Source organism: Pinus tabuliformis, chromosome X, assembly GCF_031772625.1.
Source record: "Pinus tabuliformis cultivar Carrire ecotype Pingquan chromosome X, CPIR1, whole genome shotgun sequence".
Lineage (NCBI taxonomy): Eukaryota > Viridiplantae > Streptophyta > Pinopsida > Pinales > Pinaceae > Pinus > Pinus tabuliformis.
In genome coordinates this window covers 1,739,450,310-1,739,478,063 of record NC_142308.1, presented here as the reverse complement: position 1 = coordinate 1,739,478,063, position 27,754 = coordinate 1,739,450,310, and the positions used below count along the sequence as shown (strand labels likewise).

Below are 27,754 nucleotides of genomic sequence, written 5' to 3'. Positions count from 1 at the left end.
CCACCTATTAGGTCTCTAAGAAATGATTATAGGAGGGCTTAATTATTGTAATGCACAATGGTTTGCGGGCTTAATTAGTGTTGCCCATCGTCAACAACATCTTGAGAAATTTGATCCCTCTCGACACATATAGATCCGAAGTTAAGATGGATCTAGACTAGTAGTAGTTTAAAATAAAGTTACAATTATTAATTTTATTTTTTAATTTATATGTAGTTTGGCCGAGTCAAATATTTACATTACATAACACCACATAACATAAACTTACAACATCTCTTCCATACTCTTTGGGCACAATTATAACTTATTTTAAACCATTATTAGCCTAGATTAATCTTCCATATTAACTTCAGATCTATAAGTTTATATCCTCACAAATTTGATCCTCTAGAGAGATATCAAATCTCTAGAGGTACAAACTTTTTCTCAAGTTACACACACAAAAAGAAATTTGCACCTTCAGAAATTTAATCTTTTAAACACTTTATAAATCCATAGTTAAAATAAATCTAAACTAATTTAATTAATATTTATAATTTATATATATATATAAAATGTATTATTTTTGATATTTATAGTGAATTAATAGCCACATTTAATCTTTATCACTAAAGTAATATATTGTAAACCCTCAATTAATTAATGTAATTAACTCAATTTACAGAGCATGATTTCATTGTGTAAACCCTTGCCAAAACCTTAAAATACACATTTTTATTCGTATAAAAGCCTTACCGGCTCCTGTTAGTCTTTCATTGAGCGGCGATTAACGAAAGCACAGAGGAGGACGACGAGATTACTAACGGCTCCGCGTCTGCATCGTAGCGATGGTACTGCTTCTCATTTTATTTGTTTATGTCTCTTTGTCTGTGTGATTGATCTTTCGATTCTCTGAATTTTAATGAAAATTTTGTGATATCTCCTTTCACAGACTCAGAATATTACATTACTGATAGATTAGGTTTTGCCCGAGCCACTGTGTACCGGCGAAAATAACTGCACGCAATTCGAACACGCGATTCCACACTCAGGCCTAGTCGATGCTTGTTTGCTATGCCGTTGTTGTCCCCAGAAATACTCTATAATTTGTTGTGATTTTAGGGCTTCAAGACGGTTGCTGCTAGAAGCAGTGTGCTAGTTGTTTCTATGTTAGTGTTTCAGAAGGTACGGCAAAATGGGAAGTCCTGGCGATTTTGAGCATTATCTTAAACTACATACGGCCTTCCTTATTTACTATGTTTCTATGAGAAAAAACAATGTTAATTTTACCAACCTAAATACACAAAACCGGAGGCGCTGGTGTACTGCCTCTTTTGTCATTACTGTTTTACCTCTATGGACAACTAGAAACACGCTGAAATTCAATGATCTGCGTGGGCAGCTCTTAATAAAATGATTTTACAGTAATGAAACAAAAACTACAAATCAGATTTCAATAAATGCATGACAACTGTTCACCCTCCTTACTAAATAGAGATAAATGCTCAAAACAGGATATATACATATAGTATGTTTTAGCAGCATAAATAAGTTGTCCTATAACACAGGAGACCATTGATTTCGAACAGATTATTCAGTGGACTACGCTACGTTGGTAATGAATGTCAAATCAAACATCCCGGTAACAAGGAAAAGAACACAAGGAAGTATTGATGGCCTTTTTCAGCACTTGGACGCGGATTACACTAGCGGGCTGTTCCCAACTTTTTCTTATTGAAGCGTTAGGCATCTGCCAGCAGTTTGTTTTTTTTGGCATCCTTCTCTCCTGGACCTTTAATCCTTCTCGCTTACCACAACCATCATGAATTTCTTGCCGTCACAGTTCTTTGGAAGGAGCTTTGGATGCAGTGGCCAACAGTCTTCATTAGTGTGGCCAATCTTGTTGACACCTAATCCTCAGGATTAGGTGAATTCATGTAAATAATTAAATTAGGAATGTGAACAGTCATCAGGAGATGAACTGAACAGTCATCAGGAGATGAACTGAACAGTCACACCCTTTTGTATATAACAATAACATACTTGATGGAATAATACGAATCATCTTTTCTGCATAATGGAGTTACTGCCGGCCTGACATGGTATCAGAGCCAGCTCCTTGTTTTTTGCTCTTATGCTCCTGTAACTCCTCTGTCTGCCATATCCCCTCAGGTCTGACATGCTGCCTTTGCCATATAACGCATCTGTCCATATTCCTTTCCAGCGCTGCCTCTATCCATAACACATCTGTCCATATTCCTTTCTGCTGCGCCACTGCGATCTGTCCATAACACTCTCTGCTCTGTCCATAACGCTCTCTATAACGCATCTGTCTCTCATAAGCCGCAACTTGTCTCTGACCGCATTGGAAACTGAATAGTTGAGGTTCTGTGGGAATTACTCCACTTCTCGACTGAATTGCACGTGGTTTGGTCGCTGATCAGTTGATCCACCAGCGGGTTCCATGGATCTACACACCATTCAACTGGTAGAAAGGCCTTCGGCTTGCGAGGATGGGAAAAGCTAATACAGTGCTAATACTCACTGATTTACGGTCTTCCCTACTCCTCCCCAGCCCATGGCCTTGCCTTCACTGAATACGTCTATGCTGTTCTGCTCAATGAAAATTATCTAAATCGCGGCTCAGGTTTTTCATACTAAATGATTCAGCTTCTTATTCTCGGTTGTTTTACTGTAGCGGATTCTCCTTGGATTCGATGGCTTCATAGTTCACGCTGCTGGCCTAGCACACTGCAAAATTTAACTCCATGCTATGACAGCCAGCGTTGAGTTCTAGAGCGTTTATTTTTTGTGTTGAAGGGGTCGTATTTCTATTGCGTTGGGGTATTGTATTGCTGCCTGTTGTAATATGTGAACGCTGTCTATATGTGAACACTATCTCAATGAACGCTGCTCTTTTGTACGCTGTCTATTGAACGCTGTATTTTGGTACCAGAACGTAAGTTTTACGCACAGGCCCATTCCTCTTGTTGTTTGCGGTGGAGGATTTTGGTACCAGAACGTAAGTTTTGGTTTACGCACAGTCCCATTTTGGTAGAGCAAGTGTTGCACTGACATCTTTGAGGAGTGTCCCTGCTTGACAGAGCAGCTTGTGAGCCTAGACTTTGGTGAATTTTAAACTCGTGTGAAAGGATTGGGCATCCCATGCTGTATACTGCGCATGCATTGAATGATTTTTATTGGTAGCTGTGTACATTTTGAAAGTCATTTTCTGTCTGTGGATTGAAGTTGTGATGACAGTGATTCAATGGGTACATGAAAATCTTATGTTAGAAATTTTAGTGGACGATAATACCCTTTGAGAATGACCTTTTGAGTACATTTTTACTGTATATTGGCAGAAGTATTTTTTTTTCTATCAGCAAAAGTTTTTTTACAGAATGCATTCAATCATATCCATGGTAGGAATAGTTCTCACTGGTAAGGAGACCTATCCTAAATGGTCCCGGATGATAAAACACACCCTCATTTTCAATGAGTTGTGGAAAGGAGTGTGTGTCGGAGAAGGAGACAATGACCCAGTACAACCTACCTCAGACAAAGAACTCGTTATTTGGGAAAACAAGAACAACAAAGCTTATGCATTAATCGCAGCATCTGTAAATGAAGAGGTGAGTCGCCATATTTCGTCATATTCCACTACCTTTGAAGCCGTACAAAAGCTAAAAGAACTCTATGACTCACATTTTGCACTTGAAGTTGTTCAACTCATGATTAAACTCTTCACTCTTGAACTGCAAAATAATGATCCTCTTTCTCTTGCATCTGAAGTAAAGTCTATAATGCATGATATCAATTCCACTAAGGTTGAGCTGGATATCCCTCTTATTGCTTTTCTCAAGGCACTTTATCCTACTTACTCCAATTATCTTGAGTCTTTGCAAGCAAATGGAAATCTCAAAGATATAACCTTTGACTCTCTTGTGAAAAAGTTTGCTGAAAGAGAGAAAGCTTTTGGAAAGAAGACAGCCCCTGAATCTTCTGAAGAGACTGTGTGCCTTGCTCATAAAGAAAGGCATCCTGCTCAAGATTCTACAAGAGGAAGAGGTGGACGAAGAGGAAGAGGAAGATATTTCAAAGGCAGGGGGGGCAGACATTCTCAAGGAGAAAAGGCAGATCTACACTGCATTCGCTGCAAAAGAAATGGATCACATGATGCCTCTACATGCAAAGCTACCATGGGACAAAACCAACAGAAAGGTAAAGCTGATGATACAGACAAAGGTAAAGCACCTGAATCCGCTCACTATGTTGAGGCACAATGTAACATTGGAGTAAATGAAGATTTGTTTAATGCTTCACTTGTTTCCTGGAAAAATGATTGGTTGCTTGATTCAGGAGCAACCTGTCAGATGACTCATAGAAAAGATTTTTTTGAAGATTTTACTGACAATGTTGATGGAGCAGTATACTTTGCAGATCAATAAAAAATCAAGCCATTAGGGCTTGGCACAATCAGGCTTAAACTGCCTGGTCTTCCAGACTTTCTTCTGGATCATGTTCTATATCTCCCACAGCTCAAGAGAAACTTGTTGTCCTTGGTCCACATCCGCCAGCAAGGTCACTCCATTCATATGTTTGATGGCAAGCTTGAGGTAAGAAAAGCATCTGACCACTCACTTGTCATGAGGGGAATGAAGAAGAAAGGCTTCTCAAACTGCAAGGAACCTCTACTCATGCACAACATTTCTCATACAATTCTCATCATGAAGAAGGTACACTTCCATCAAGTTTATTATGGCATGCTAGATTGGGACATTTGAACTATGACATTCTCCGCTTATTGAAGAAAAATGGTGTTGCTGGTTTGCCTACAATTCCTAGAAAACTTAAGCGATGTGATGCTTGCATTCTAGGAAAGCATAGCAAACAGTCTTTTCATGATTCACATTCAAGAGCACATAGGAAACTTGAACTCATTCATTCAGATTTATGCGGTCCAATGCCTGTTCCTTCTGCAAATGGAAATAAATATATTATGACATTTATTGATGACTACACCAGAATGTGTTGGGTTTATTTATTGAAGAACAAATCTGATGCTTTTCAAACATTCAAGAATTTTCATAAATGGATTGAAAATGATGCACAATCTCATATTGGGTCTATTCGCACTGATAATGGAAAAGAATACACATCAAATGAATTTGAAAACTATCTTCGCCAACATGGGATCAAACATCAAACAACTGTGCCTTATAATCCCCAACAGAATGGTGTGGCTGAAAGAATGAATAGAACAATCTTGAATATGGTACGATCCATGCTTTTCTTCAAAAATGTAAAGATAATGTTTTGGGCTGATGCTGTTCTATGTGCTGCATATATAAAGAATAGATGTCCATCTAATGCTATAAGAAACAAGACTCCTTATGAAATGTGGTATGGACATGTTCCTTCGGTAAAACATCTCAGGGTCTTTGGTTCCACCTGTTATGCTTTGATACCAAAGGTAAATAGAAACAAACTTGGTGCTAGAAGTTGTAAGTGTATCTTCTTGGGGTACTCAAACACCTCCAAAGTATACCACCTCTATGATGAAGTAAATAAAAAGTTTGTTGTATCTAGAGATGTAATTTTTCTTGAATCATCCAAATCTGACAATGTTGTTGAGCGGCAACTTGATCGCTTGGATAGATTCGCAAAAACAAAATCATTTCAAGAATTTGATAATCAGATTCCACATCTTGAAGGGGGGATTCCTATTCTAGATCAACATGTGGAATCTTCTTCTGAAGAACACTCTCCCCCGAATGAAACTCCAACAACGGATGATGCTTTAAGTGATGTAATTGATAGAATTGGGAGACTCAATCTTGATTCAGTCTCAACTCAATCAACAGAGCAGCCTGGACCATCTCAGAAAGGTCCCCCAAAGTGGCTGACGAAGACACTTGAAAGTGTTCATCCTGATGAAATTGGAAAAACAGGAACCAAAAATTCAAACTGGCAAAATGGAGGTGATGTAGATGACTCTAATTCACCTGTTGATATGGATGTTTCTTATGATTGTGAATTAAACTTGTCTACAGATTTTGAACCAACTTCCTTTAAAGAAGTTGCTTCTCATGATGAATGGAAAGAAGCGATGCAAGAGTATGATGCCCTCATAAAGAACGACACTTGGAAGCTAGTTGATCCTCCATTAGGAACCAAACCAATTGGCTGCAAGTGGGTCTACAAGAATAAGTATAAAGCTGATGGCTCACTTGACAAGCACAAAGCTAGGCTTGTGGCAAAAGGTTTTGCACAGAAGGAAGGGGTCGATTATGAGGAGACTTTTGCCCCCACAACAAAATGGGCCACCATCCGAACACTCTTTGCACTAGCAGCTCAGAACGGTTGGAAAGTCCATCAAATGGATGTAAAAACTGCGTTCTTGAATGGAGATCTAAAAGAAAATGTTTTTATGTCCCAGCCTGAAGGATTTGCTGTGAAAGGACATGAACATAAAGTATGCAAACTTGTGAAGTCCTTGTATGGCCTCAAACAAGCACCGCAAGCCTGGTATGAAAAACTAACTGAGCATCTTTTGAAACTCAATTTCAATCATTTTGATCTTGATGATGCAACTTTATTTGTCAAGAAAGTTGGCAAAACAGTTGTATATCTTGTGGTATATGTAGATGATCTTTTAATGACAGGGAACAATGAAAGCTATATTGCATCCATAAAGAAGGAATTGGGAAAAAGTTTTGAAATGATTAATTTGGGCTATGTTCATTACTATCTTGGCATTGAAGTAACCCAACATCCAAAGTCCATATTTCTTTCTCAAAAGAAATACATTGGAGATTTGTTGAACAGGTTTGGCATGACAGAGTGCAATCCTCTTACTACTCCAATGGAACAAAACTTGAAGCTCACATCTATTGAAGGAAAGGAATTTGAGGATGCAACAAAGTATAGACAACTTGTAGGAAGTCTTAACTACCTAACTACCACCAGACCAGACATTTCATTTGTTGTTGGAATCCTCTCCAGGTTTATGCAAAAGCCTTGTGAGGGACATTGGTCTGCTGCAAAAAGAGTTCTAAAGTACTTGAAGGGAACTCAAGACTTTGGAATCAAGTACACACAGGTGGATGACTTCAGTTTAATCGGATACTCTGATTCAAACTTCGATGGAGACAAAGAAACTGGGGTATCTACTTCAGGATATGCTATGAGTTTTGGATCAGGAGCTGTCTCCTGGAGATCACACAAACAATCAGTTCCAGCAGATTCCACAACAGAAGCAGAATACGTGGCAGCAGCTGAAGCAACAAAAAAAAATGTGTGGCTCAGGAAAATTCTTGAAGATTTGCAGGTAAAACAAGTACAATCAACTCCACTCATGATTGACAACACCTCTGCAATAAAGTTGGCCAAAAACCCAAAGTTCCATGATCGTACAAAGCACATCAATACTAAATATCATCTGATCTGACATCATGTTGAGGCCAAAACAATCCATCTCTGTCATTGTTCCACAAATGAGCAAATTGCAGACATCTTCACCAAAGCGCTTGGAAGAGGAAAGCTTGAAAGATTCAGAATGATGCTTGGACTCACCAACATCCCTTCAGATTAAGGGGGGAATGTTGACACCTAATCCTCAGGATTGGGTGAATTCATGTAAATAATTAAATTAGGAATGTGAACAGTCATCAGGAGATGAACTGAACAGTCACACCCTTTTGTATATAACAATAAAATACCTGATGGAATAATACGAATCATCTTTTCTGCATAATGGAGTTACTGCCTGGCCTGATAGCAATGACTGCATTGTTTAGGAGCCATCTCTCCATCTGCACGTTGCTTTGCCTGGGTTGTATGGAAAGGATTCTTTTGCTCCCTGAATACTTGCATGTTCTTCCCTTTCATCTCAATATACAGGGCTTAGCCTTGTCTAATGTTCGTATATAAAGTAATCCCAGTTGTGTTGGATATAGCTGCGAGGGCCTCCAATGTGTTTGATAAGCACACTAAGTTCATCTTCTGAAATGTTCAGTAAGATAGCTAATTTTCGGAATTCGGCATTGTAATCTTGTAGACTGTTCATGACGTTGCCTGAGATACTGCCATTGAATTTGCTGTCCTCTGACATACGCAGCTAGGTAAAATTTCTCGCAAACCATATCTTTGAAGTTTGAAGTTACTCTACAGCTACATTCCTTTGCTGTTGCGAATGTTGGCAGTAGGTCTCCCACCACAGGGGAGCATGCTACAGACAGTTTAAGGCACACAAAGGTAATTTTTTGCACATCATTATATTCTTTGGCTGAAATAAACCTCAAGCTGCCTTTAACCAATTATTCAGTTTTTCTTCCTATACTTTCCCGTCAAATTGCTGAATTTTGAGCTTTGCCCCCACTGTAAACAGGCTTAGCCACACTTGTTTGGAAGGAGTCTTTCAAACCAAGTCAGAAGTCCCCTGCTGTAGGGCTTTGAGACTTGCTTCCATCCAAGTGAGTTTTACATCAGGAGATACATTTTCTTCCTTAATTGGAGGCGTCTTCTTAACTCATTTGTTCCAGTATTTTTTGGGGCCAGAAGGACAGGAAGAAATACAATGTATTCACTAAAGAGTGACCGAGACAAAATCATTACAGATTAGAGCCTTGCAATCTGGCACCACCAGCAATATCCCCCTGCTCTGCTTAGGCCTGTGTCCTCCTGACTACAGCCACTTCCTTCTCTGCCTAACCTACTTGTCTACCCCTACCAGTAAACTAGCTAACCAAAAGTAAACACCCAATTGTTTTGTTCGAATCTGATTTTGACGATTCATTATGTCAAGGTGTCTTCTGTTCCCACATGGCTGAAACAACAAGATCATTAAATCTTAGCATTTATAATCTGGCCTTAGCAGTTATAGTCGTTTCTTGACTTCAGAAATTGCCGTTGATTCTAAATGCCCATATGGAGGGGCTGCATGGATTATGCAATATCTTAACAGTTAGCCCATTGCCAGTTTGTGCAATGGTTAACCAGAAACAACTGAAAGTTCTTAAATTTACTGACCAAAAACCTCCAGATTAGCATACAAAGCTGAAAGCAACATTATCTTTACTACTTTGGTATTGATGGATCTTTAACTGTTGCTTGGGCTGGGATCGACTTCCCTGGCTGTGCTGTGCTTCCTTGATGTAGTCTGGTCTATTGCCTTTTTGAGCGACATGGATTGTGCAACATCTTAACAGTAAGCCCTTTGAAAAAAATTGTTCAATAATTAACAAGAAAAGACTGAAGTTTCTTAAATTTACTGAATATAAAACTTTCAGATTAGCATACGAAACTGAAAACATCATCATTTCTACTTTGGTATGGATGGATCATCAACTGTTGCTTGGGCGGAGATTGGCTTCCCTGGCTTAGCTGTACTGCTTGATGTAGTCTGGCCTATTTCCTAGTAGCTTGCCCATGCCCAAGGATATCTGCCTTTTTGAGCTTATAGATGACAACTCTGGTAAGGGATATTACTGAGTTTATTATTTTTTGGTCCATTATCTGTAGAAGTATTTTCAGTTTGTGCCGGTTTCTCTTCTGCAATCTCACTCATACTTGCATCTTTGCTATCCTTCATATGCCTGAAATCATCTTGAAAGGACTCAATCAACTTACGTTGGTTCACCTGGTCCTCTTCCAGACTGTGTACAGCTACCTCTCAGTTTACCTCCATTTGTTTGAATGCTTTCCCTACCCTTGCCAAAGAATGGTCTATTTCTTACTTAATAAAAGTGGCAAAATGAAAGTGCTCATCCTCTGTCTTGACCATCCAGGGTCCTGTCACATTGCATGGGACCTAACCTTTGCTCTCCTTCGACCTGCCACAAAAGTCTGGTATGCTTATTCTACTTCTGTGGCTGGCATATCTGGATCATATGTGTAACTTGGGCCTAAGCCTGCTCTCCTCCCATCTGCCACAAGAAGTCTGGCTTTTGCGTGGCTGCTGACACTTCTGGATAATTGGGCTGTAATCCCAGCGTGGTGAGTTGCTTCCAAAGTAGGGATTGTCTCTTCAACCTCTACCTCTGGCTCTACCTTTACCCTGTGTGCTCATTGCCATTGGTCCTCAACCACTTCCCACATTTTCTCTCTTCTGCCAGCATTCACAGCTGTTGCTCAAACTCCCAACATGGTTGAGGTGTAGACGGGAGTGCCTTCCATTGCTAGCCTGAGAATGATATGTCCCCACTGAAATCAGCACAAGGGAAGGGTTGGTCTTTCACCCACATTAAAACCTGGACGGAGTAAAGTTTTGATTGACATTTATTCTTGGGTGGCTGTGCAGGAATGATATATGAAAATTATAATGATGATTATAATGTCAATTCCATTCTAGCTAACCTCCCCCTAAGGTGTTCTTAATAAGTTCCTTAACAGAGACTATTTTAAAATTGATTTTGCCTTCCAATCCTCTGCTTGCTTCATACTTTCTAGGGACCAATGTTCTGAACATGAGTTCAATTCCCTGTCTTTAGAGGCCATTTTTGAAAACGAGTCTGCTACCTGATTAACTCCCCTTGTTAAGTTATGGTATGTTGTTCTATGCTTAAAGCAGCTTACTTCTTTTTATTATTATAATCCACAGATTAGCAATCACATGTACATTAAATAAAGTGCAGATAGAACATTAAACAATCGACAGAAAACAAGCCAAGACAAGAGACACAAGATGTGGCGGTTAGCCAAGGACAAACCCCAATATGCGGGAGCCCTTTGATCAAATCTTCCTTTATCTTCAATAATTCAGCAGAGAGAAATAGTACATAAATCTGATTTACAACAGCAGTAGCAAACCCTAGATCAGCTCTAAACTAGGGCAGACAATATTTTGCAAACCGACCATCTGATCGGCTTGATTCCTTAACCAAAAATGCGGCCTTCTGAGGAGAGTCAGTTCCACCTACAGCGTAGTTCTGAGAGAGAGTTTGATGGTCAACGCTGGTCAAACTTCCGATCTGCAGTTGCAGCCCTAAATTTTGCATTTTCCTTCCACACGTGTGAGAGAAGAGTCCCTTTTTGCGCAGTAGGAGAAGAGCCTCTTTTCTGCGCAAGAGATAGAGAGAGATGTGATGAGATGTGAGTGACAAAATGATGAAAAGACCTCCTGTATTTATATACAAATGTTGATGATGAATAAATGCGTCTGTTGGGCTTCTGAGCCTGCATGAGTCGCTGGTCGGCTTGATAATTATTCCATAATCAAAATAGATTCATATCTCCATAAATACTTATCGAAATCGGATGATATTTAGATCAATCCTACACCTCTTGACGAGAGGAATCTAATAAAAATATTATCAGCCATGAATAAGATGACCCACATGGAGTTTGGCCCTAGTTGCCAATTTTAACACTCCCTCTCAACTAGGGAGAACTCCATTAACAATTCGTCTGTTGGTCGCTACTATTCATGTATCAAATGCACTGCCCTGTATAGCTTGACCCCTGCTCTGCTATGCTCTATTCTACTTGCTCTGCTCTGTTTTGTTCTGCCCTGTTCTGATCTGCTCTGTTTTGCTCTGCTCTGCTTTGTCTGAATTATGAAGAAGAAGAAATGATCAAGGATGTATCATACCATCCTCCACTGACTCAAAGTCAGTCTCAGAGTGTGTACCACTGGTTCCAGACCAGTCCTCAACCTACTCGAAGTCAGTGTCGTAGTGAGTACAACTCCTACCACTGGTCCCAGACTAGTATCATTGATCCCAGATCAGTGAAGGTCATCCTAACATAGGGAGTACGGTAGATACAATGATGCGTCCATCGGTACTACTATGGTCCCTATCTTCATTTCCTTGCTCATTGATTAGATGAGAGGTACTTCCCATGAGTCCCATACTGCATGGGTAGGATGCCTTGACAGGAAAACTAATCAATCCTGTCCACAGGAGAGCGAATCATCTTGTCCCACAGGAGAGCGAATCATCCTGTCCACAGTCGCCATGGAGAACACATCATCCATGCCTCACAGGAGAATTAATCATCCTGCTACACAATCGTCATGGGGAACACATCATCCAGACCTCACAGGAGAACTAATCATCCTGCTACATAGTCGCCACGGGGTGGCACAGGGAAAGTTTTGATTCTTTTACCTTGTACACGTACACTACCAGGGAATGGTGGGTCACCCTGTGGTCATATGTCGCTCCAAGAAGTACCCCATGCCCCCTCAGAGCTGCCAGAGCTCAATACATCATACAGGTCCCTCATCAGAGGGTCTTTGAACGACACCAAGTCGTTCTCGGAAAGTCAGGAATTTGACCTTCCCTAGGGGCTTTGTCAGAATGTCGGCGACCTGTTCATCTGTACCGATATGTTGGAGCCTTATTGCTCCTCGCTGCACCATATCTCGAATATACTAGTACCTGATATCGATATGCTTGGAGCGATCATGAAATACGGGATTCTCTGACAAATGAATCCCACTTTGGTTGTCACATAGGATCACGGTGGTATCCAATGTAAATCCAAACAACTCACTAAAGAGCTTTCGCAACCAGACTGCCTCATAGGAGGCCATGCTAGCAACAATATACTCTGCGTCGACGGTGCTCAAAGCCACCGACTTCTGCTTCATGCTCATCCATGATATCGAAGCAAATCCCAAGGAGAAACAACACCCGGAAGTGCTCTTACGGTCCACCACATTGCCTGCCCAATCAGCATTAGTGTATCCAAGTAGTCTCACATCTCCGGCAGTGTATCTTAACCCATAAGTAATTGTGCCACGAAGATATCTTAACAGATTCTTGGCACCAATCCAATGTATGTGGTGAGGTTCAACCATATGTTGACTCAATGTGTTGACTGCGAAGCATATATCTGGACGGGAGTTCACTAAGAACATTAATGCTCCGACGAGTTGACAATACTCGGTGGCATTTCGTAAAATAGGTCCAGCAACGCTACTGCTTAACTTCTTAAAGTCAAGCTCCATCGGGGTAGTAACAGGCTTGCAGTCCACCATACCGAATCTTTCCAATATCTTCACCACATATTTTCCTTGAGATAGGAAAATTTCCCTTGGCTTCTGCCAGACTTCAAGTCCTAGGAAATAGTGCATCAGTCCTAGGTCCTTCGTTTCAAATTCAGAAGCCAACTCTCTCTTACATTTGTGAATGAGAGGGTTTGCACTTGTTAGAAAGAGGTCATCCACATACAACACTAGTATGAGGCTTGTCATCTTCAACCTTAAAGTAAAGGTTAGGATCGACTTCACTCCTAGTGAAGCCCAGCTTCATCAAGTAGCTATCGATCCTCTCATACCATGCTCGAGGTGCTTGCTTTAGCCCATAGAGAGCCTTCTTCAACCTGCATACATGAGATTTTCGATCATAAATCTCAAATGGTTGCTCCACGTATACCTCTTCTTTGATCGAACCATGCAAGAACGCGGTCTTGACATCCATCTGATGTAGGTTCCATCCTTGTGAAGCCGCAAGGGCTATGATCGAGCGGATGGTGGTATATTTCGCAACAGGTGCAAATATCTCGTCATAGTCTATACCTTCCTTCTGGGAGAAGCCACGAGCGACAAAACAAGCCTTATACTTTTTCGTACTTCCATTTGCTGCATGCTTTATCTTGTAAAGCCATTTAGAAGTGACATCTGTCTTGTCCTGGGGTCTGGGAACTACTTCCTAGACATCATTCTTCATAATAGACTCATATTCTTCGGTCATAGCATCCTTCCATACTTGATGCTTGACGACATCTGAGAATGATGAAGGCTCATTTTGTATGATCGTGCTCATGATGGTTAGGTATCCCTAATATTTGTTAGGTTTCTTACTTTCACGGAAGGTTCCTCAGGGTGCAGTGTGTCCTTTAGCATCATCGAGTAGCCCCCTAAGCCAAGAGGGCCTCTTCCTAGAAAAGGAAGGCTCAGGTGGATCAATGGGAATCCATGGGTTCATCCACATCGGGGCATTGTTACATCATCTTTTTCTTCTGGTTCCCTGGTGTCAGCTTCTTGAGAGCTCCTTAAAGTAGGAAGATTGTTCACCTTACTGAGAGCCATGTCTTCGTCAAAGGTGACATCGTGACTAATCACGACTTCCCTTTGACCGGCTACATAGATTCTATAGCCCTTAGTATTTTCACCATAGCCCATGAAGATTCATTTCTTTCTAGATGCACCCAATTTATTCCTTTTCTCTTTCGGCACATGAAAATATACAGGGCTTCCAAAAACTCTAAAATGAGATACGTCAGGTTTCTTATCGGTGAACATTTCTTCAGGAGTCTTGGAACCCAATGCTTGATGAGGGAATCGGTTTTGTACATATACGGTGGTGTTTGCAGCTTCGGCCCATAGAAACTTCGAAAGTCTTTGATCATGGAGCATGGCATGGACAGCTTCCACAATCGTACGGTTCTTCCTTTCCGCCACACCATTTTGTTCAGGAGTGTATGGTGTAGTAGGTTCCCTCTTAATGCCAGCTTCTTTACAAAAGTCATGAAACTCGTTAGATTCATATTCGGTCCCATTATTAGTCCTTAAGATCTTGATCTTCTTTTTGGTTTGATTCTCGATCAAGGATTTTAAGTGTCGAAACCAAGAGAACACTTCATCCTTCTTTTTCAAGAAGTATATCCAAGTCTTTCGAGAGACTATCTGTAAAAGTAAGGTAATATGAATATCCTCCCAAGGAGTTCACAAGCATCATACCAGATATGTCTGAGTGAACCAACTGTAATATATTGGAGGTCTTGCTTTGGCTTGAGGGGAATGGTCCCCTTTTTAGCTTTCCTTCGGCACATCCCGAACACACACCTTCTTTCTCTACTCGGAATTCAGGCATCCCTGTCACCATTTGTCTTACATCGGGTAGAGCTTTATAATGAAGGTGGGCAAACCTCTGATGCCAAAGTTCGGATTAAAGAGATGTGTCACATGACACCTAGCGGACTTCCACCGACCTGATATAATGAATCAACTCGAAACCCAAGAGTAAAGGCATCTTTAACATTGCTTTTCCATACACGTACCTTGCCATTGCTGAAGGTCACCTTGTAGCCTTTGTCTTCCATTGCTGAGATGGACACCAGGTTCTTTTTGAGGTCAGGTACATATAATACATCCTGTAAGTGGATCGTATTACCTTGATTCAATTTAAGAGAGACATTGCCTACACCTTTCATGGGATATTTCATATTATCTCCAAGGACAATTTCTAGGTTAGTTTCTTTCTCTATCAGATTATGGAGAACTTCTTTGTAACCAGTGAAGTGCCTTGAGGCACCACTATCAATAAGCCAATTTCCCAGCGAGTCTGGAGGAGCAGAGGTAGATAGAGCAACTGGTAGATAATATTCATCCTGTTTATTGTCAACAGTGTTAGATTCATACCTGGAATTTCTAGCCTTCTTGAATGGTTGTCCTCTTCCTTGATTTCCAGCACTCCTTTTACCTTTGCTATTAGATTTGCCATTCCTTTGATTGCCATGAGAGGGATTTTGATCGTCGTCCTGGTGAGAGTTCCTTCTATCAGGGCATTCCCTTGCATAGTGACCTGCTTTATCGCAAATGTAACATCGTCCTTTTCTTCCACCCTTAGGTCCAACCTTTCTTTTTGATTTAGTCCCAGAATTATTTCTTTTCTTAGCATGAGAAGAAAAGGCAGCAGGAGGACCTTTAGGCATGGGCATTTCTTGCTCTTCTATCCTTGTTTCTTCTTGAATGCATCTTTCCATTAATTCCTCGAATCCAGGAATTATGTTATTGTTGAGAAGAGTAGTCCTGAACACGTACCATTCGGATGGTAATCCTCCAAGAGTCGTGAGTGCCATTTCCCTATCAGTAATAATCTCCCCAATAGATAGGAGATCGTTCTTGATCTCAGTGATTCGTAAGAAGTGTGCTTGCATACTCTTCTCTTTGCCCTTCTTAATTTCCTTCAGCTTATTTCTAAGAAACAAGACTTGATTTGCATCATTAACTTTAAATAAACTCACCAGTCTATCGTAGATTTCCTTGGAGGTGTTCAAGTTAGAGATGTAGGCCACCAAACACTTGTCGATAGAGTCCCAGATAATCTTCTTTGTTTTGAGTTCACCGATTTTCCATTTGTCCCTGGCAGCAGCGGGTGCATTTGATGGAGGCTCAACAATATTGCCTCTCACATGGTCCAACACTCCTTGATCTTTTAAGGTTAGATCGAGAGACATCTTCCATCTGTGATAGTCAGACTTCTCACAGAGCTTGTCTTCGGCAGGGAAGAGTGTTGAGGACCCCATAGTTCTTTTAGTATAGCCTTGCCAATTTTCTCTTCGGTGATTGCTCTTGCTCTTGCTCGGGCTTTGTCTTCACCTCAACTCTGATACCATGTTAAGTTATGGTATGTTCTATGCTTAGAGCAGTTTAGTTCTTTTTATTATTATAATCCACAGATTAGCAATCACATGTACATTAAGTAAAGTGTAGATAGAACATTAAACGACCAATAGAAAACAAGCCAAGACAAGAGACACAAGATGTGGCGGCTAGCGAGGGACAAACCCCAATATGGAGAAACCTTTTGATCAAATCTTCTTTTATCTTCAATAATTCAGCAGAGAGAAATAGTACATAAATCTGATTTACATCAGCAGCAACAAACCCTAGATCAGCCCTAAACTAGGGTAGACAATATGTTGCAAAACAACCGTCGGATCGGCTTGATTCCTTCACTAAAAAATGCGGCCTTTTGAGGAGAGTCAGTTCCACCTACAACGCAGTTCTGAGAGAGAGTCTGATGGTCAACGCTAGTCAAACTTCTGATCTGCAGTTGCAGCCCTAAATTCTACGTCTTCCTTCCACGTGTGAGAGAAGAGTCCTTTTTTGCGCAGTAGGAGAAGAGCCTCTTTTCTGCGCAGGAGAGAGAGAGAGAGATGTGATGAGCTGTGAGTGACAAAATGAGGAAAATACCTGTATTTATATACAAATGTTGATGATGAATAGATGCGTTTGTTGGGCTTTTGGGCCTACATGAGTTGCTGGTCGGCTTGATAATTATTCCATAATCAAAATAAATTTATATCTCCATAAATACTTATCAGAATCGGACGATCTTTAGATCAATCCTACACCTCTCGACGAGAGGAATCTAATAAAAATATTATCAGCTATGAATAAGATGACCCACATGGAGTTTGGCCCTAGTTGCCAATTTTAACACCCCTCTTATCTAATTGAAGTTTTAATTGTTTCCTTTGCTTATATTATCTGACCTTTCAAGTACCATGAGTCTTTATCAACGTTTCTCTTTTCATTATATCTATTAATTACTTTGAATCTCCCTCCATTATCACCTTCTTATGTTTTGCCATTTTTGCTAGTCTGATGGTTTCAAAGAGACAAGAAGTCTTCCCCTAACTGTTGGTTGTACATCCAATATTTTCAGCTAGTAAGGTTATGAAGTTTTTATTCATCAATTCCTTACTAGCCCACCACCCCTCCCTTAGTTGGGTTACCTTTTGAGGCTTCATCAAATTTAAGTGTAATTAATCCCATAGGAGTTGTGGTCCAATACTTATAAAGCCTACATGAGGTCTCCATTGGTTGTCTTTATTGGTGTCCTTAGTTACTACAGTGGCTGCCTCTTAGAATTTGTGGAAGAAATTACACCAACGTCGATGGAAAAATATTAAAATTCTTTAAAGATTTTGCAATTACTTGTCTTTTTGAGGTAGTTTTTCATTGTTTTGCCTTTGATGAAATTTTTTAATTTTAGGTATGTTCTATGCTTAGAGCAATTTAATTCAATTTTCATAGTTAGCTCAATGTCTTTTCCAGATTAGCAATCACATCAGCATTAAAGTAAACTACAGATAGAACATAAACATAAATCACAGAAGACAAGCCAAGACTAGAGGACACAAGATGTGGCGCTAGCCAGGGACAAACCCCAATGTGGGGAAACCCTTGATCAATTCTTCTTATATGTTCTTCAATAATTCAGCACAGAGAGAGAGAGAGAGATAGAGGTAGTACATTTACAACAGAAGTCAACATTTTGACTTATCTAGATAAGAGCATAGATCATCTCTAAGATGTTACATGAGATCAGTTGAAGACATGCTGCTTCAACTTATTCTCCAAGGCGACTCCTTCACCTATCATTGTGCTAAATCTCGTCATCATGCTGCACCTCACCGTGCTGCACCACGCTGCACCCATCATCACTATGTTGCATCTCATCATGCTTCACCAATCATGACTGTACCCTGTACTTGCTGCACCAAGCATCATTGCTGTCCCAAGTACTATTGCTGCACCTAGCTGCACCATGTACTTGCTGCACCTTGCTGTTGCTGCTATCCCATTGTGCCACTGCTGCACAATGTCGTTGCTGTCCCATCATAGTTCTGTCCCAACATGCTGCTGTCCGATCATTGTTCTGAAGCTGATCATGTTGCCACACAACTGTCCCAAGTGGAATGCTGAACCATGTTGACACACAACATGTCTCATGTGCTTGCAGCACCATGCTTGACTTAGCATTGCTTTGCTATCCCATTTACTATATAGCTGTCCCTTGCCACTGCTGCCTAGATATATAGGTGTAACTGCTGTCCCTAATAGTCATGCTATACCTTTCTGCTGTCCCCTTAGCCTTGCGATACCTGCTGCTGTCTCATGTGTCTTAGCAGCACCATGTAGCCCAGCTGTCCCATTTATTAGCATTGCTGCCCTGGGATGTTTGAGTCCTCAAACTCTCATGCTGTCCTTGTTTTGAGAGTCACCTACAGCCCACCTTTTCAGCCGTATTATGCCTGCATCTAGGGCACCGTAGGTTAGCGTTAGGGCTCCCTTTAGACTGCGTTAGGGCTGCCTTTGGACAGCATTTAGGGCTGCCCTTTAGACAGCGTTTAGGGCTTCCTTTTGGACAGCGTTATGGCCTCTCTTTGCTGTGATAAGATTCCTCCAAGACTGTGGTTAGGGCATGCTTCCTTGACAGCGTTTTTGCCTTCTTCTTTGACAGTGTCGAGGGCTAGGGCATCTCTTCTAGGGCAACTCCCTTAGTCTTCTTTCCTCCAACGTCTAAGGCTTCCACTCTTAGATTTCTCTTCCACTAAAATCCAAGACAAGTGGTGAGAAACCAAAATAGAAGTGTGTGTGAGAAATGACTTTCAAGTCATTTCCTTTTATACTAAAACGTTGAGCACATGTGGGGTTTATTTGGTTGCTGGTCGACTTTGACGAATTGTCTTATAACACAAATAAATTCATAACTTCATGAATACTTATTGGAATCGGATGATCTTTAGATCAATCCTACACCCCTCAATGAGAGGGATCCAAGAAAAATATCAGCTGCCATAAATAAGATGACCCATATGGAGTTTGGCCCTAGTGGCCAATTTTAACAAAATTGATACTCCAGTTTTGTGTCAAACAAATGGAAGCCAACTGGCCCTTGCTTGAAGTGAACTTGGATAATTGAAAAAGTGCAAATCGCCACACGTGACTTATGAACAGTTAGCTTCGGAACCTGGGTAATGCCAAGTAGTAATTTCAGCCTCGCGCAAAATGTGTTTAGGGATTTCATGTTTCATTGATGGTGGTGCTGCTTGACCCCATAGGAAAAATTGGGGGCCAAAGTGACCAGACTTAATTTTTGCTCGGGCCCTGTTTTGGTGCACCAGTCAGACTTGACACAGGACATGTGAAAGACTTGCCAGTTGATCCACAATAACTTGACACACTGTAAAAACATGAATTATATATTTTAATGAAAATTTATGTTTTTTTACATTTAATTTAGATAGGACATCAACATCATAACACTGAATATAATGCAAAATTAACATATTGAAGTACACAATTTAATCAGATCAACATATATCAAATCACCATTGAGAACTGAATGAAGTTACGGAACCAAAATGTGCAAAGTTCAATCCATCCTATGTCAAGAGTCAAATCTGATATCTTATGACAAAATATTATAAGACCATAATAAATATATCAACCTAGGAATTAGTGCCGATAGAGCCCTCCTGTCCATTACCTTGCTTCATTGGTTTTCTCCAATCACATTAATTCATACCTCAAATTTTTTGGCTCAGCAATCACACAGAAGATGCATTGGTATTGTCCATGTCACTGACAGTAAAATCTGCTGCCTCATATATGAAATGAGTTAGAAATCAGGTTTGAACTTTGAACCGTTAAACCTAGCTGGGTTTTTATAGAACTGATTTGATCAGCTTGTGTGTGACTGGTTTCATGGTCTCCATGGGGGAGGAGTGGGGATTTGTTTGATAGTCTGTACCCAGGAAAATGTGAGGGTTTCAGTGCCAAACCAGCTTATTTATTTATTGGCCTTTTCCAGGGATGGGATGCTAGTTTAGTTTTCCATTGGATGCCTTCCTGTTTATTTGTTTTGTATGAATATTATTGTGAATACTTTCTGATCATTTCATGGTAATGCTGCAGACAAAACGTACTAAGAAGGCTGGTATTGTTGGCAAATATGGTAACTACATTCACCCATTGCATTTTTGGGTAGGTATGTTAATGTATAAATGGAAGGTCATCATCCATGACATGTGCATTTCTGCTGCATTCTTATTGTAGGTACTAGGTATGGTGCCAGTTTAAGAAAACAGATCAAAAAAATGGAAGTGAGCCAGCATTCCAAGTTTTTCTGTGAATTCTGTGGCAAGGTTAGTTCTAATTCCGAGTATTTTGGTGAATTATGTGTTAAGGTACCACTCATTTATGATTCGTCTTGTGATTTTTATCTTAGTATGTTTGTTCAGCATTTCCCTTTTGGTATTGGATGCTTAAAGCTATAATGACTTGGGAATGTGTACAAAGAGAGTTTTCAAAGCTTTGTAAATGCCAAAATGGAATTAATCTTGGCAATAATAAAATCTCTTTACAGCCAAAGCATATAAATAATTTTGTAGTTTATCATATTTTGTGCTGACCTTCGTTGGGTAATTTTAGTTTGTTCGAACCTTGTGTAAATGATATGGAAGCTTTATATAATTATATTGTACAGTTTGCAGTGAAGAGAAAAGCAGTTGGCATTTGGGGATGCAAGGATTGTGGGAAAGTGAAGGCAGGTGGTGCCTATACATTGAAGTAAGTAAACATTTTGTATCAGGCTTCTTTAACTGTATCAGTTACCATCTCACATTTATGTGCACTAGCCATTATGATTATGATCTTCAAAATATGCCTTGTGGGTTTTCTTAATGTTACTCATGTACTGTTTTCTTGTTTCAGTACTCCAAGTGCTGTAACAGTGCGCAGTACTATTCGGAGGTTGAGGGAGCAGACAGAAGGATGATCTTTTGTAGTTGTTTTACAGCGTCTGATTTTGAACATTTGTGAGCTGAAACATGAAGTAAAAAATATTAACCAAATCTTTTTTAAAGAGTTGATTTTATCATTGAGATGTGGGGTACTTTCAAGCTAATCTGTAATCTTTTACACCTATAAATTTTTCTGTTTTCTTTTTATAAGTAATAATGAGAGGTTGAGGGAGCAGACAGAAGGATGATATTTTGCAATTATTTTTCAGCATCTGATTGTGAACATTTGTGAGTTGAAACAGGAATTTAAAATTATTAACCAAATAGTTTAAGAGTTGATTGTCATTGCGATGTGGGGGCACTTTCAAGCTAAGCTATAATAATCTTTTACATCCATAAATTAGTCTGTTTCTTTTGAAAGTAATAATCAGATCTTGAGAGTGTTGAATGTGTTTTGTTTTCATCTAAAAAAGTTCGGCTGAAAATGAAATTGTGAAATTTTGTAATATGATAGTGAAAACTCAAGCTAGTTTCCGGATTGTTTATTCATCTCAATGCAGGTTTCTTCAGTAAGGTTTGAAAAATTAGCTGTTAACTTGATTATTTTGGAAAGTCTCTTTGGTATCTGCCTGAAGTTTTTGCTTTCGTGCCTTTTCTTCATCGGATGTGTTCCGTTCATGTGTTTGTTCAGCCAGTTTGACATGTGATAGACAATATCTGAACCCTTTTTTTCGTGTATCTTCATTATATATCATGTTACTATCACTAAGAATGGTGTCTAGAGTAGAGTTAAAGCTGCTGTTTTAGTTTGTTGTCTTTTTTTTGTCTTTTAGAGTACGGATCTTTCTGGTCTCCTGTGCCAAAGCAGTATGGCCTTTAAATATTCAAGGCATATGTGAGCTAATATAAGATCATATTGTAATCTTTGAAATAACTTGATGAACTATTTAGCAGAGTTTATGGTGCTGGATTGATCCGGATGTTTATTTTTGCATGGATGAAATCCTGTACGTCTCTGTAGCCAATAGACAAGGTTCATTAAGCATTGTTGCAAGTATGTTATTGACATGTTGAAGTGCCATTGAGACTTAGAAGATTTAGACTTGTATGTCCTATCTTGGTGTGATGATACCTGTGGAGGTAGGCAAAATTTCCATTTTCTTTAACTTGGATATATATTCTATACGCTTTTGAGAGAATTTATTTCAACCTTTCAAATAAGATAGCAATCACATTCACATTCATGACATAATAGTAACACTTGGATTCCCTGATATCACGTGGGTCAGAAAGTCATTGAAAACTATGAATGTGTTTGTTCCCATGGTTTTGGAGATATCACTTATTATTGATTTGTGGGTGACTCAACAAGTGTAGCATGTTGGCCTTTTTTTTTGGTTGATATGTTATTGCTAGCTCAAGAAGTGGAGAGCTATTTCTTCTCTTCATTTCTATATATATGTTTGTTTTCTCTCTCTATACATATATAATTATTTTTTTAAGAAATAAATTAGTCTCTTCCAACCCAAGGGCCAAAGTGAGGTTGCGGGTACCAGGCTTGTCCACAAGAATGTTAACTTTCTGACCCACAAGGTGTAGGAATTTACAGGGTAAGTTCCTCAGAAAGAATACCAAAAGGACACCGCTCACAACCAGATCTCAAATCAATACACCAGTATTTTTGACGTGGTTAAAACCCTCAGAGTGCAAGGAGGGAAACAGTCCACGGCCTGTCCCAACGTGGGTACAGACAATTTATTAATCAAAGAATGAAAATTTACATAAGCTTCTCTCATGCACGGATTGCCCGAACAATGACCCTCCATGCGCTTTAAATAGAACTCATGGACCAATCGGGTGTCAAGCCACGGATCAAGTGTCGGTAATACCGAGGTGAGAGTGAACCGTCGGATCACTACATATCGTGACCGTCGGATTGTAAGTTACAAAATGTACAACGGTAAAGAAACACACTTTACCTAACTCTAACCTAACTCTATGCTAGACCAAGTTGAACTTAACTATATCCTATGTGTCGGAATATCCTGACATCCCCCCTTAAGAACAACTTGGGATAGGATTGAAGGATTTACAAATATGACACAATAGGAGAAGGAAGGAGGCACTAGAGCCTATCCCCCCTTAGTGACAACTTCCTGAACTCCAAGCATATATCGAAGTTTAGTGAACTTCGCCTCTGTGAGAGCCTTTGTGAAGATGTCTGCAACCTGATCATCTGTTGGACAATATTGCACTTCAAGAACATGGTCATGAATGAGCTTTCTGATGAAGTGCATGTGTAGTTCAATGTGTTTGCTGCGCTGATGCTGGACTGGATCTTTGCATAGCTGAATGGCACTTTGATTATCACACCAAAGTGTGGTTGGATGCTGCTGCTCAAAGCCAAATTCTGATAGGATCTGACGAAGCCACAAGGCTTCCTTACTAGCTTCCACGGCACCACGATACTCTGCTTCTGCTGACGAAAGAGAAATGGCAGCCTGTTTCTTACAAGCCCATGTAATAGGTCCTGAACCAAGAGTGAAGACATAACCGGCAGTAGACTTCCGATCATCAAGGTCACCAGCCCAATCAGAATCAGTGAAACCAACTAACAGAGGAGCTGCTTTGGCACTGTAATGAATCCCAAACTGTACTGTACCTCGAACATAACGAAGTATTCTTTTAGCTGCTTTCCAATGACTTTCACGGGGGTTTTGCATAAAACGAGCAACAAGGCCAACAGCAAAGGAAAGATCAGGACGAGTATGGGTTAAATACAAGAGTTTTCCGACAAGTTGACGGTATAAGGTAGCATCAACTTCAGGAGAAGTACAAGAGACTGAAAGTTTGACTCCAGACTGAAAGGGAGAAGGGGCTGGCTTACAGTCTTCCATGTGAAAATGACGAAGAATATCACAAGCATACTTGGACTGGGAAAGGAAAATACCTTCTTGGGATTGCAAGACTTGAAGACCGAGAAAATAGTGTAAGTGTCCTAAGTCTGTCATTTCAAATTTCTTTTTAAGGCTGGACTTCACATGGTTTATAAGGTTGGGATCACTACCAGTAAGAATAAGATCATCAACATAAAGAACAAGGATGATAAGAGAGTTGCCCACTTTCTTGGTGTAGACAGTATTGTCAGAATGACACCTAGAAAAGCCAGATTCTAAAAGAAAGCTATCCATTTTGGCATACCAAGCCCGAGGAGCTTGCTTGAGGCCATAAAGGGATTTCTTAAGTCGACAAACGAGGCTGGAGTCTGTTTGTATGAAGCCAATGGGTTGTTCCATATAGATTTCTTCCTGCAAGTCCCCATGCAAGAAGGCAGATTTAACATCCATTTGATGGACTTCCCATTTTAAAGAGGCAGCAAGGGAAAGAACAAGGCGGATAGAGTTCATTTTGGCAACTGGAGAGAAGGTTTCAGTGTAGTCAATGCCTTCAACCTGTGAAAAGCCCTTAGCAACTAGACGAGCCTTATGTTTATCAACTTTCCCATCTGGTCCATACTTGGTTCTGTAAACCCATTTGCATCTAACAAGTTTGCGTCCCTTTGGTAGAGGAACAAGATCCCATGTATCATTTGTCATCAATGAATGATATTCTTCATTCATAGCTGCTTCCCAATGTGGATGGCCTGAAGCTTCTGCAAAAGTGTCAGGATCATGATTTACTGGAGCTTGAGCCAGTAAAGAAGAGGCTCTTTCAAACTGAGAACGTGTACGTCGCTGATCTGTAGGATCACCGGCAAGATCACCTGCTGCATCCCGAGTAGCACGGACCCATCTTGGAAGTTGAGGATCCTGAGAAGGTGGGGGAGGATTATCATCCTCGCTTTCATCATCAGAAGAAGAAATGTTTTCAAAGATAGAAGAGATAGGAAGAGGTGGCACATCCGCCGGACTAGGCTCGCAGGCCGATTTATTTTCATCAAATTTTACATCTCTTCTAATGATAACATTTTTGGACTTAAATGGAATAAGTCTATAACCTTTTACATCTTCAGAATATCCAACAAAAGTACATTTCTCACTCTTAGGTTCTAAAGCTTTATGCTTTTCATCTGGAATATGGGCCCATGCTTCACTTCCAAACACACGAAAGTGACTTACATCTGGTTTAATGGAACTCCAAGCTTCTTCTGGAGTGATATTCTCTAGAACCTTAGTAGGAGTGCGATTGATTATATAATTTGCACAATTAATTGCTTCGGCCCAAAAACTAAGACTGAGTCCTTTAGATTGCAGCATACAATTAGCCATTTCCTTTAAGGTGCGATTTTTCCTTTCAGCTACACCATTTTGTTGTGGAGTGTATGGAACAGTATGTTGCATTTGAATTCCATTTTCGGTGCAAAAGTTGATGAATGCGTTTTTAACATATTCTCCACCATTATCAGTTCTTAGCTTAAGAATTTGATGTCCAGATTGTTTTTCAACAAATGCTTTGAAGGCCAAAAAAGTGCTAAATACTTCGCTCTTGAGTTTTAAGAAGTATACCCAAGTGCGTCTAGAGAAATCATCAATGAAAGTTAAGAAGTACTTGCAGCCAGAGAATGAAGCAACAGGAAGAGGACCACATAAATCACTGTGCACAAGCTGTAAAGGGGCTGAGGCGTGCCAAGAGGCACGTTTGTCAAAACTGTCCCGATGATGTTTTCCGAGTACACATCCGGAACAAACACCATCTTTGCAAGATACCATAGGAAGACCTGTCACCATATTTTCTTTACATAGATGCTGAAGGGAGCGATAGTTTAAGTGACCAAACCGCTCATGCCAAAGTTTGCTCACTTCATCATTATGAGCAACAAATACTGAGGGAAGATGGGATGACCCAAAGTTGTGAAACTTATACAACCTTTTGGAATCATCAGCAAGACCAGTAGCTAGAATCTGTTTAGGATCTTTTAGATCCTTGATTACAACATCATGAGGTGAAAATTCAACAATTTTACCTTCACCTGAATGAGTTATCTGATAGACAGATAGAAGGTTGCAGGATAAGTTTGGAACACATAATACATCATTGAACTGACCATTGTCTAGATGAACAGTTCCAGTCCCTACAACATTAAGAGATCTATCATCACCAACATATATATTTTTGGTGTTACAATCATTTAAAGAAGAAAACATGGCTTGGTTTTTGGCCATGTGACAAGAGGCTCCAGAATCAATGAGCCACTCATGAGAATGAGAAGAAGAAGAAGATACATTTAATGCATAACCAGACTGAGATGATTGACGATGACATGCAGAAAGTGCCGTTCCGGAAGTTGAAGTTGAAGTAGGCTCCAAATGGATGTTATGTTTCTTCATTGCGGCTTCCAAGGCTTCCATCTTCTTAAAGCATTTAGATTCTAAGTGGCCATCTCGATTACAAAAGTTACAATGTCTGTCAGTCTTCTTCCATTTGTTTTTATTGGTCTTGTCATTTTGCTGAAATGATCTTTCATCTTGAGGCTGAGTTGGTTTAGGACCATTCCTTTGAGGATAAGACTTCTTAGGATTCTTTGAATTTGGTTGCTGCTGGGCGGCTAACGCTTTCGAGGAAGAGTTTCCAAGATTAAGAAGACCAAGGTGTAAGAGTTTTTCTTGTTCTCTTATTAAGGAATCACAAAAGGAGTCAAAGGAAGGGGGTTTGTAGTCTTTGCCTTGACAAATGAAAGCTTCCCTTGTAGAATGGAAAGTGGAAACAAATACAGAGTAGGCTGGTCCCAACTTAGTAAGGATGGAATAAATAAGGTTACCATCTTCTTTTTTAACTTTAACACCTTCCAAGAGATATCTAAGGGTCTTGAATTTGGACAAGAAATCTTCAATGCAAGAAAAATTATTAGGATCCAAAGTAAGCAACTCATTCTCAAGTTGATGGGCTCTAATTTCATTTTTAATCCCAAAAACTTTAGCAAGTTTTTCTAATGCTTCATGAGGAGTTTCAATTTCTGCAATGTGGAATCTAAGATCAGGAGAAACAGACATTCCTATCAAACCACGTGCTTGATCTTGTCTATTTTCCCATTTTTCGGCCTTGTCTTCATCTTTGGGTTTCTTCTCTTGGTCTGTGGCTATTCTGAAGAGACCTTTACTTCTAAGTAAATCTCCCATGTAGGCTACCCATTGGAAGTAGTTAGTGCTGTCAAGAATGACTTGGCATGGACTTTCCATTTTTTGAAAAAAAAACTGAAGCTGAAGATGCTGAAAGTAAGTGGTCCAATGGATAGATCTCGAAAAAATAGGCGGTTTTAAAAAAAACGGCTCTGAAAAAGGCTTCCGGATGAAGAAGTTATGGCTTTTTGAAAAAAAATTGTTGACGTTGCCGGCAAAGTGCGCGAATGTGCGGGAATGAAAAAATCCGCCCCCACAAAATGGAGACTTGAACCCAAGACCTCTACTCTCTTAAAAAGTCTTTGAACCAATTGATCTATACAAAATATTTGAGAGAGAGAGAGAGAGAGAGAGAGAGAGAGGGGGGGGGGGGCTCGATTTGCGTGCTTGCC

The 27,754-nt window shown here is 40.0% G+C and overlaps 1 protein-coding gene across 2 annotated transcripts; it reads left to right on the top strand.

The window, feature by feature from the left end:
* Positions 1-711: 711 nt before the first annotated feature.
* LOC149146749 (large ribosomal subunit protein eL43) lies at positions 712-21,591 on the top strand. Of its 2 annotated transcripts, XM_089446555.1 has the most exons (5): positions 712-830; positions 20,420-20,459; positions 20,561-20,649; positions 20,991-21,073; positions 21,218-21,591. In XM_089446555.1, the coding sequence occupies exons 1-5, from the start codon at positions 828-830 to the stop codon at positions 21,279-21,281; spliced, it is 279 nt and encodes a 92-aa protein (XP_089302681.1). In that variant the 5' UTR covers positions 712-827; the 3' UTR covers positions 21,282-21,591. The 2 variants fall into 2 exon arrangements, with proteins under 2 accessions (XP_089302681.1, XP_089302680.1); XM_089446554.1 differs by lacking the exon at positions 712-830 and having other exon boundaries at positions 20,396-20,459.
* Positions 21,592-27,754: the final 6,163 nt, after the last annotated feature.

Coding starts and splice junctions, on each gene's coding strand:
- LOC149146749 (XM_089446554.1), top strand. CDS start 20,405: ATGGTAATGCTGCAGACAAAACGTACTAAGAAGGCTGGTATTGTTGGC. Junction 20,460..20,560: donor TGGTATTGTTGGCAAATATG/GTAACTACATTC, acceptor TTCTTATTGTAG/GTACTAGGTATGGTGCCAGT. Junction 21,074..21,217: donor GGTGGTGCCTATACATTGAA/GTAAGTAAACAT, acceptor TTCTTGTTTCAG/TACTCCAAGTGCTGTAACAG.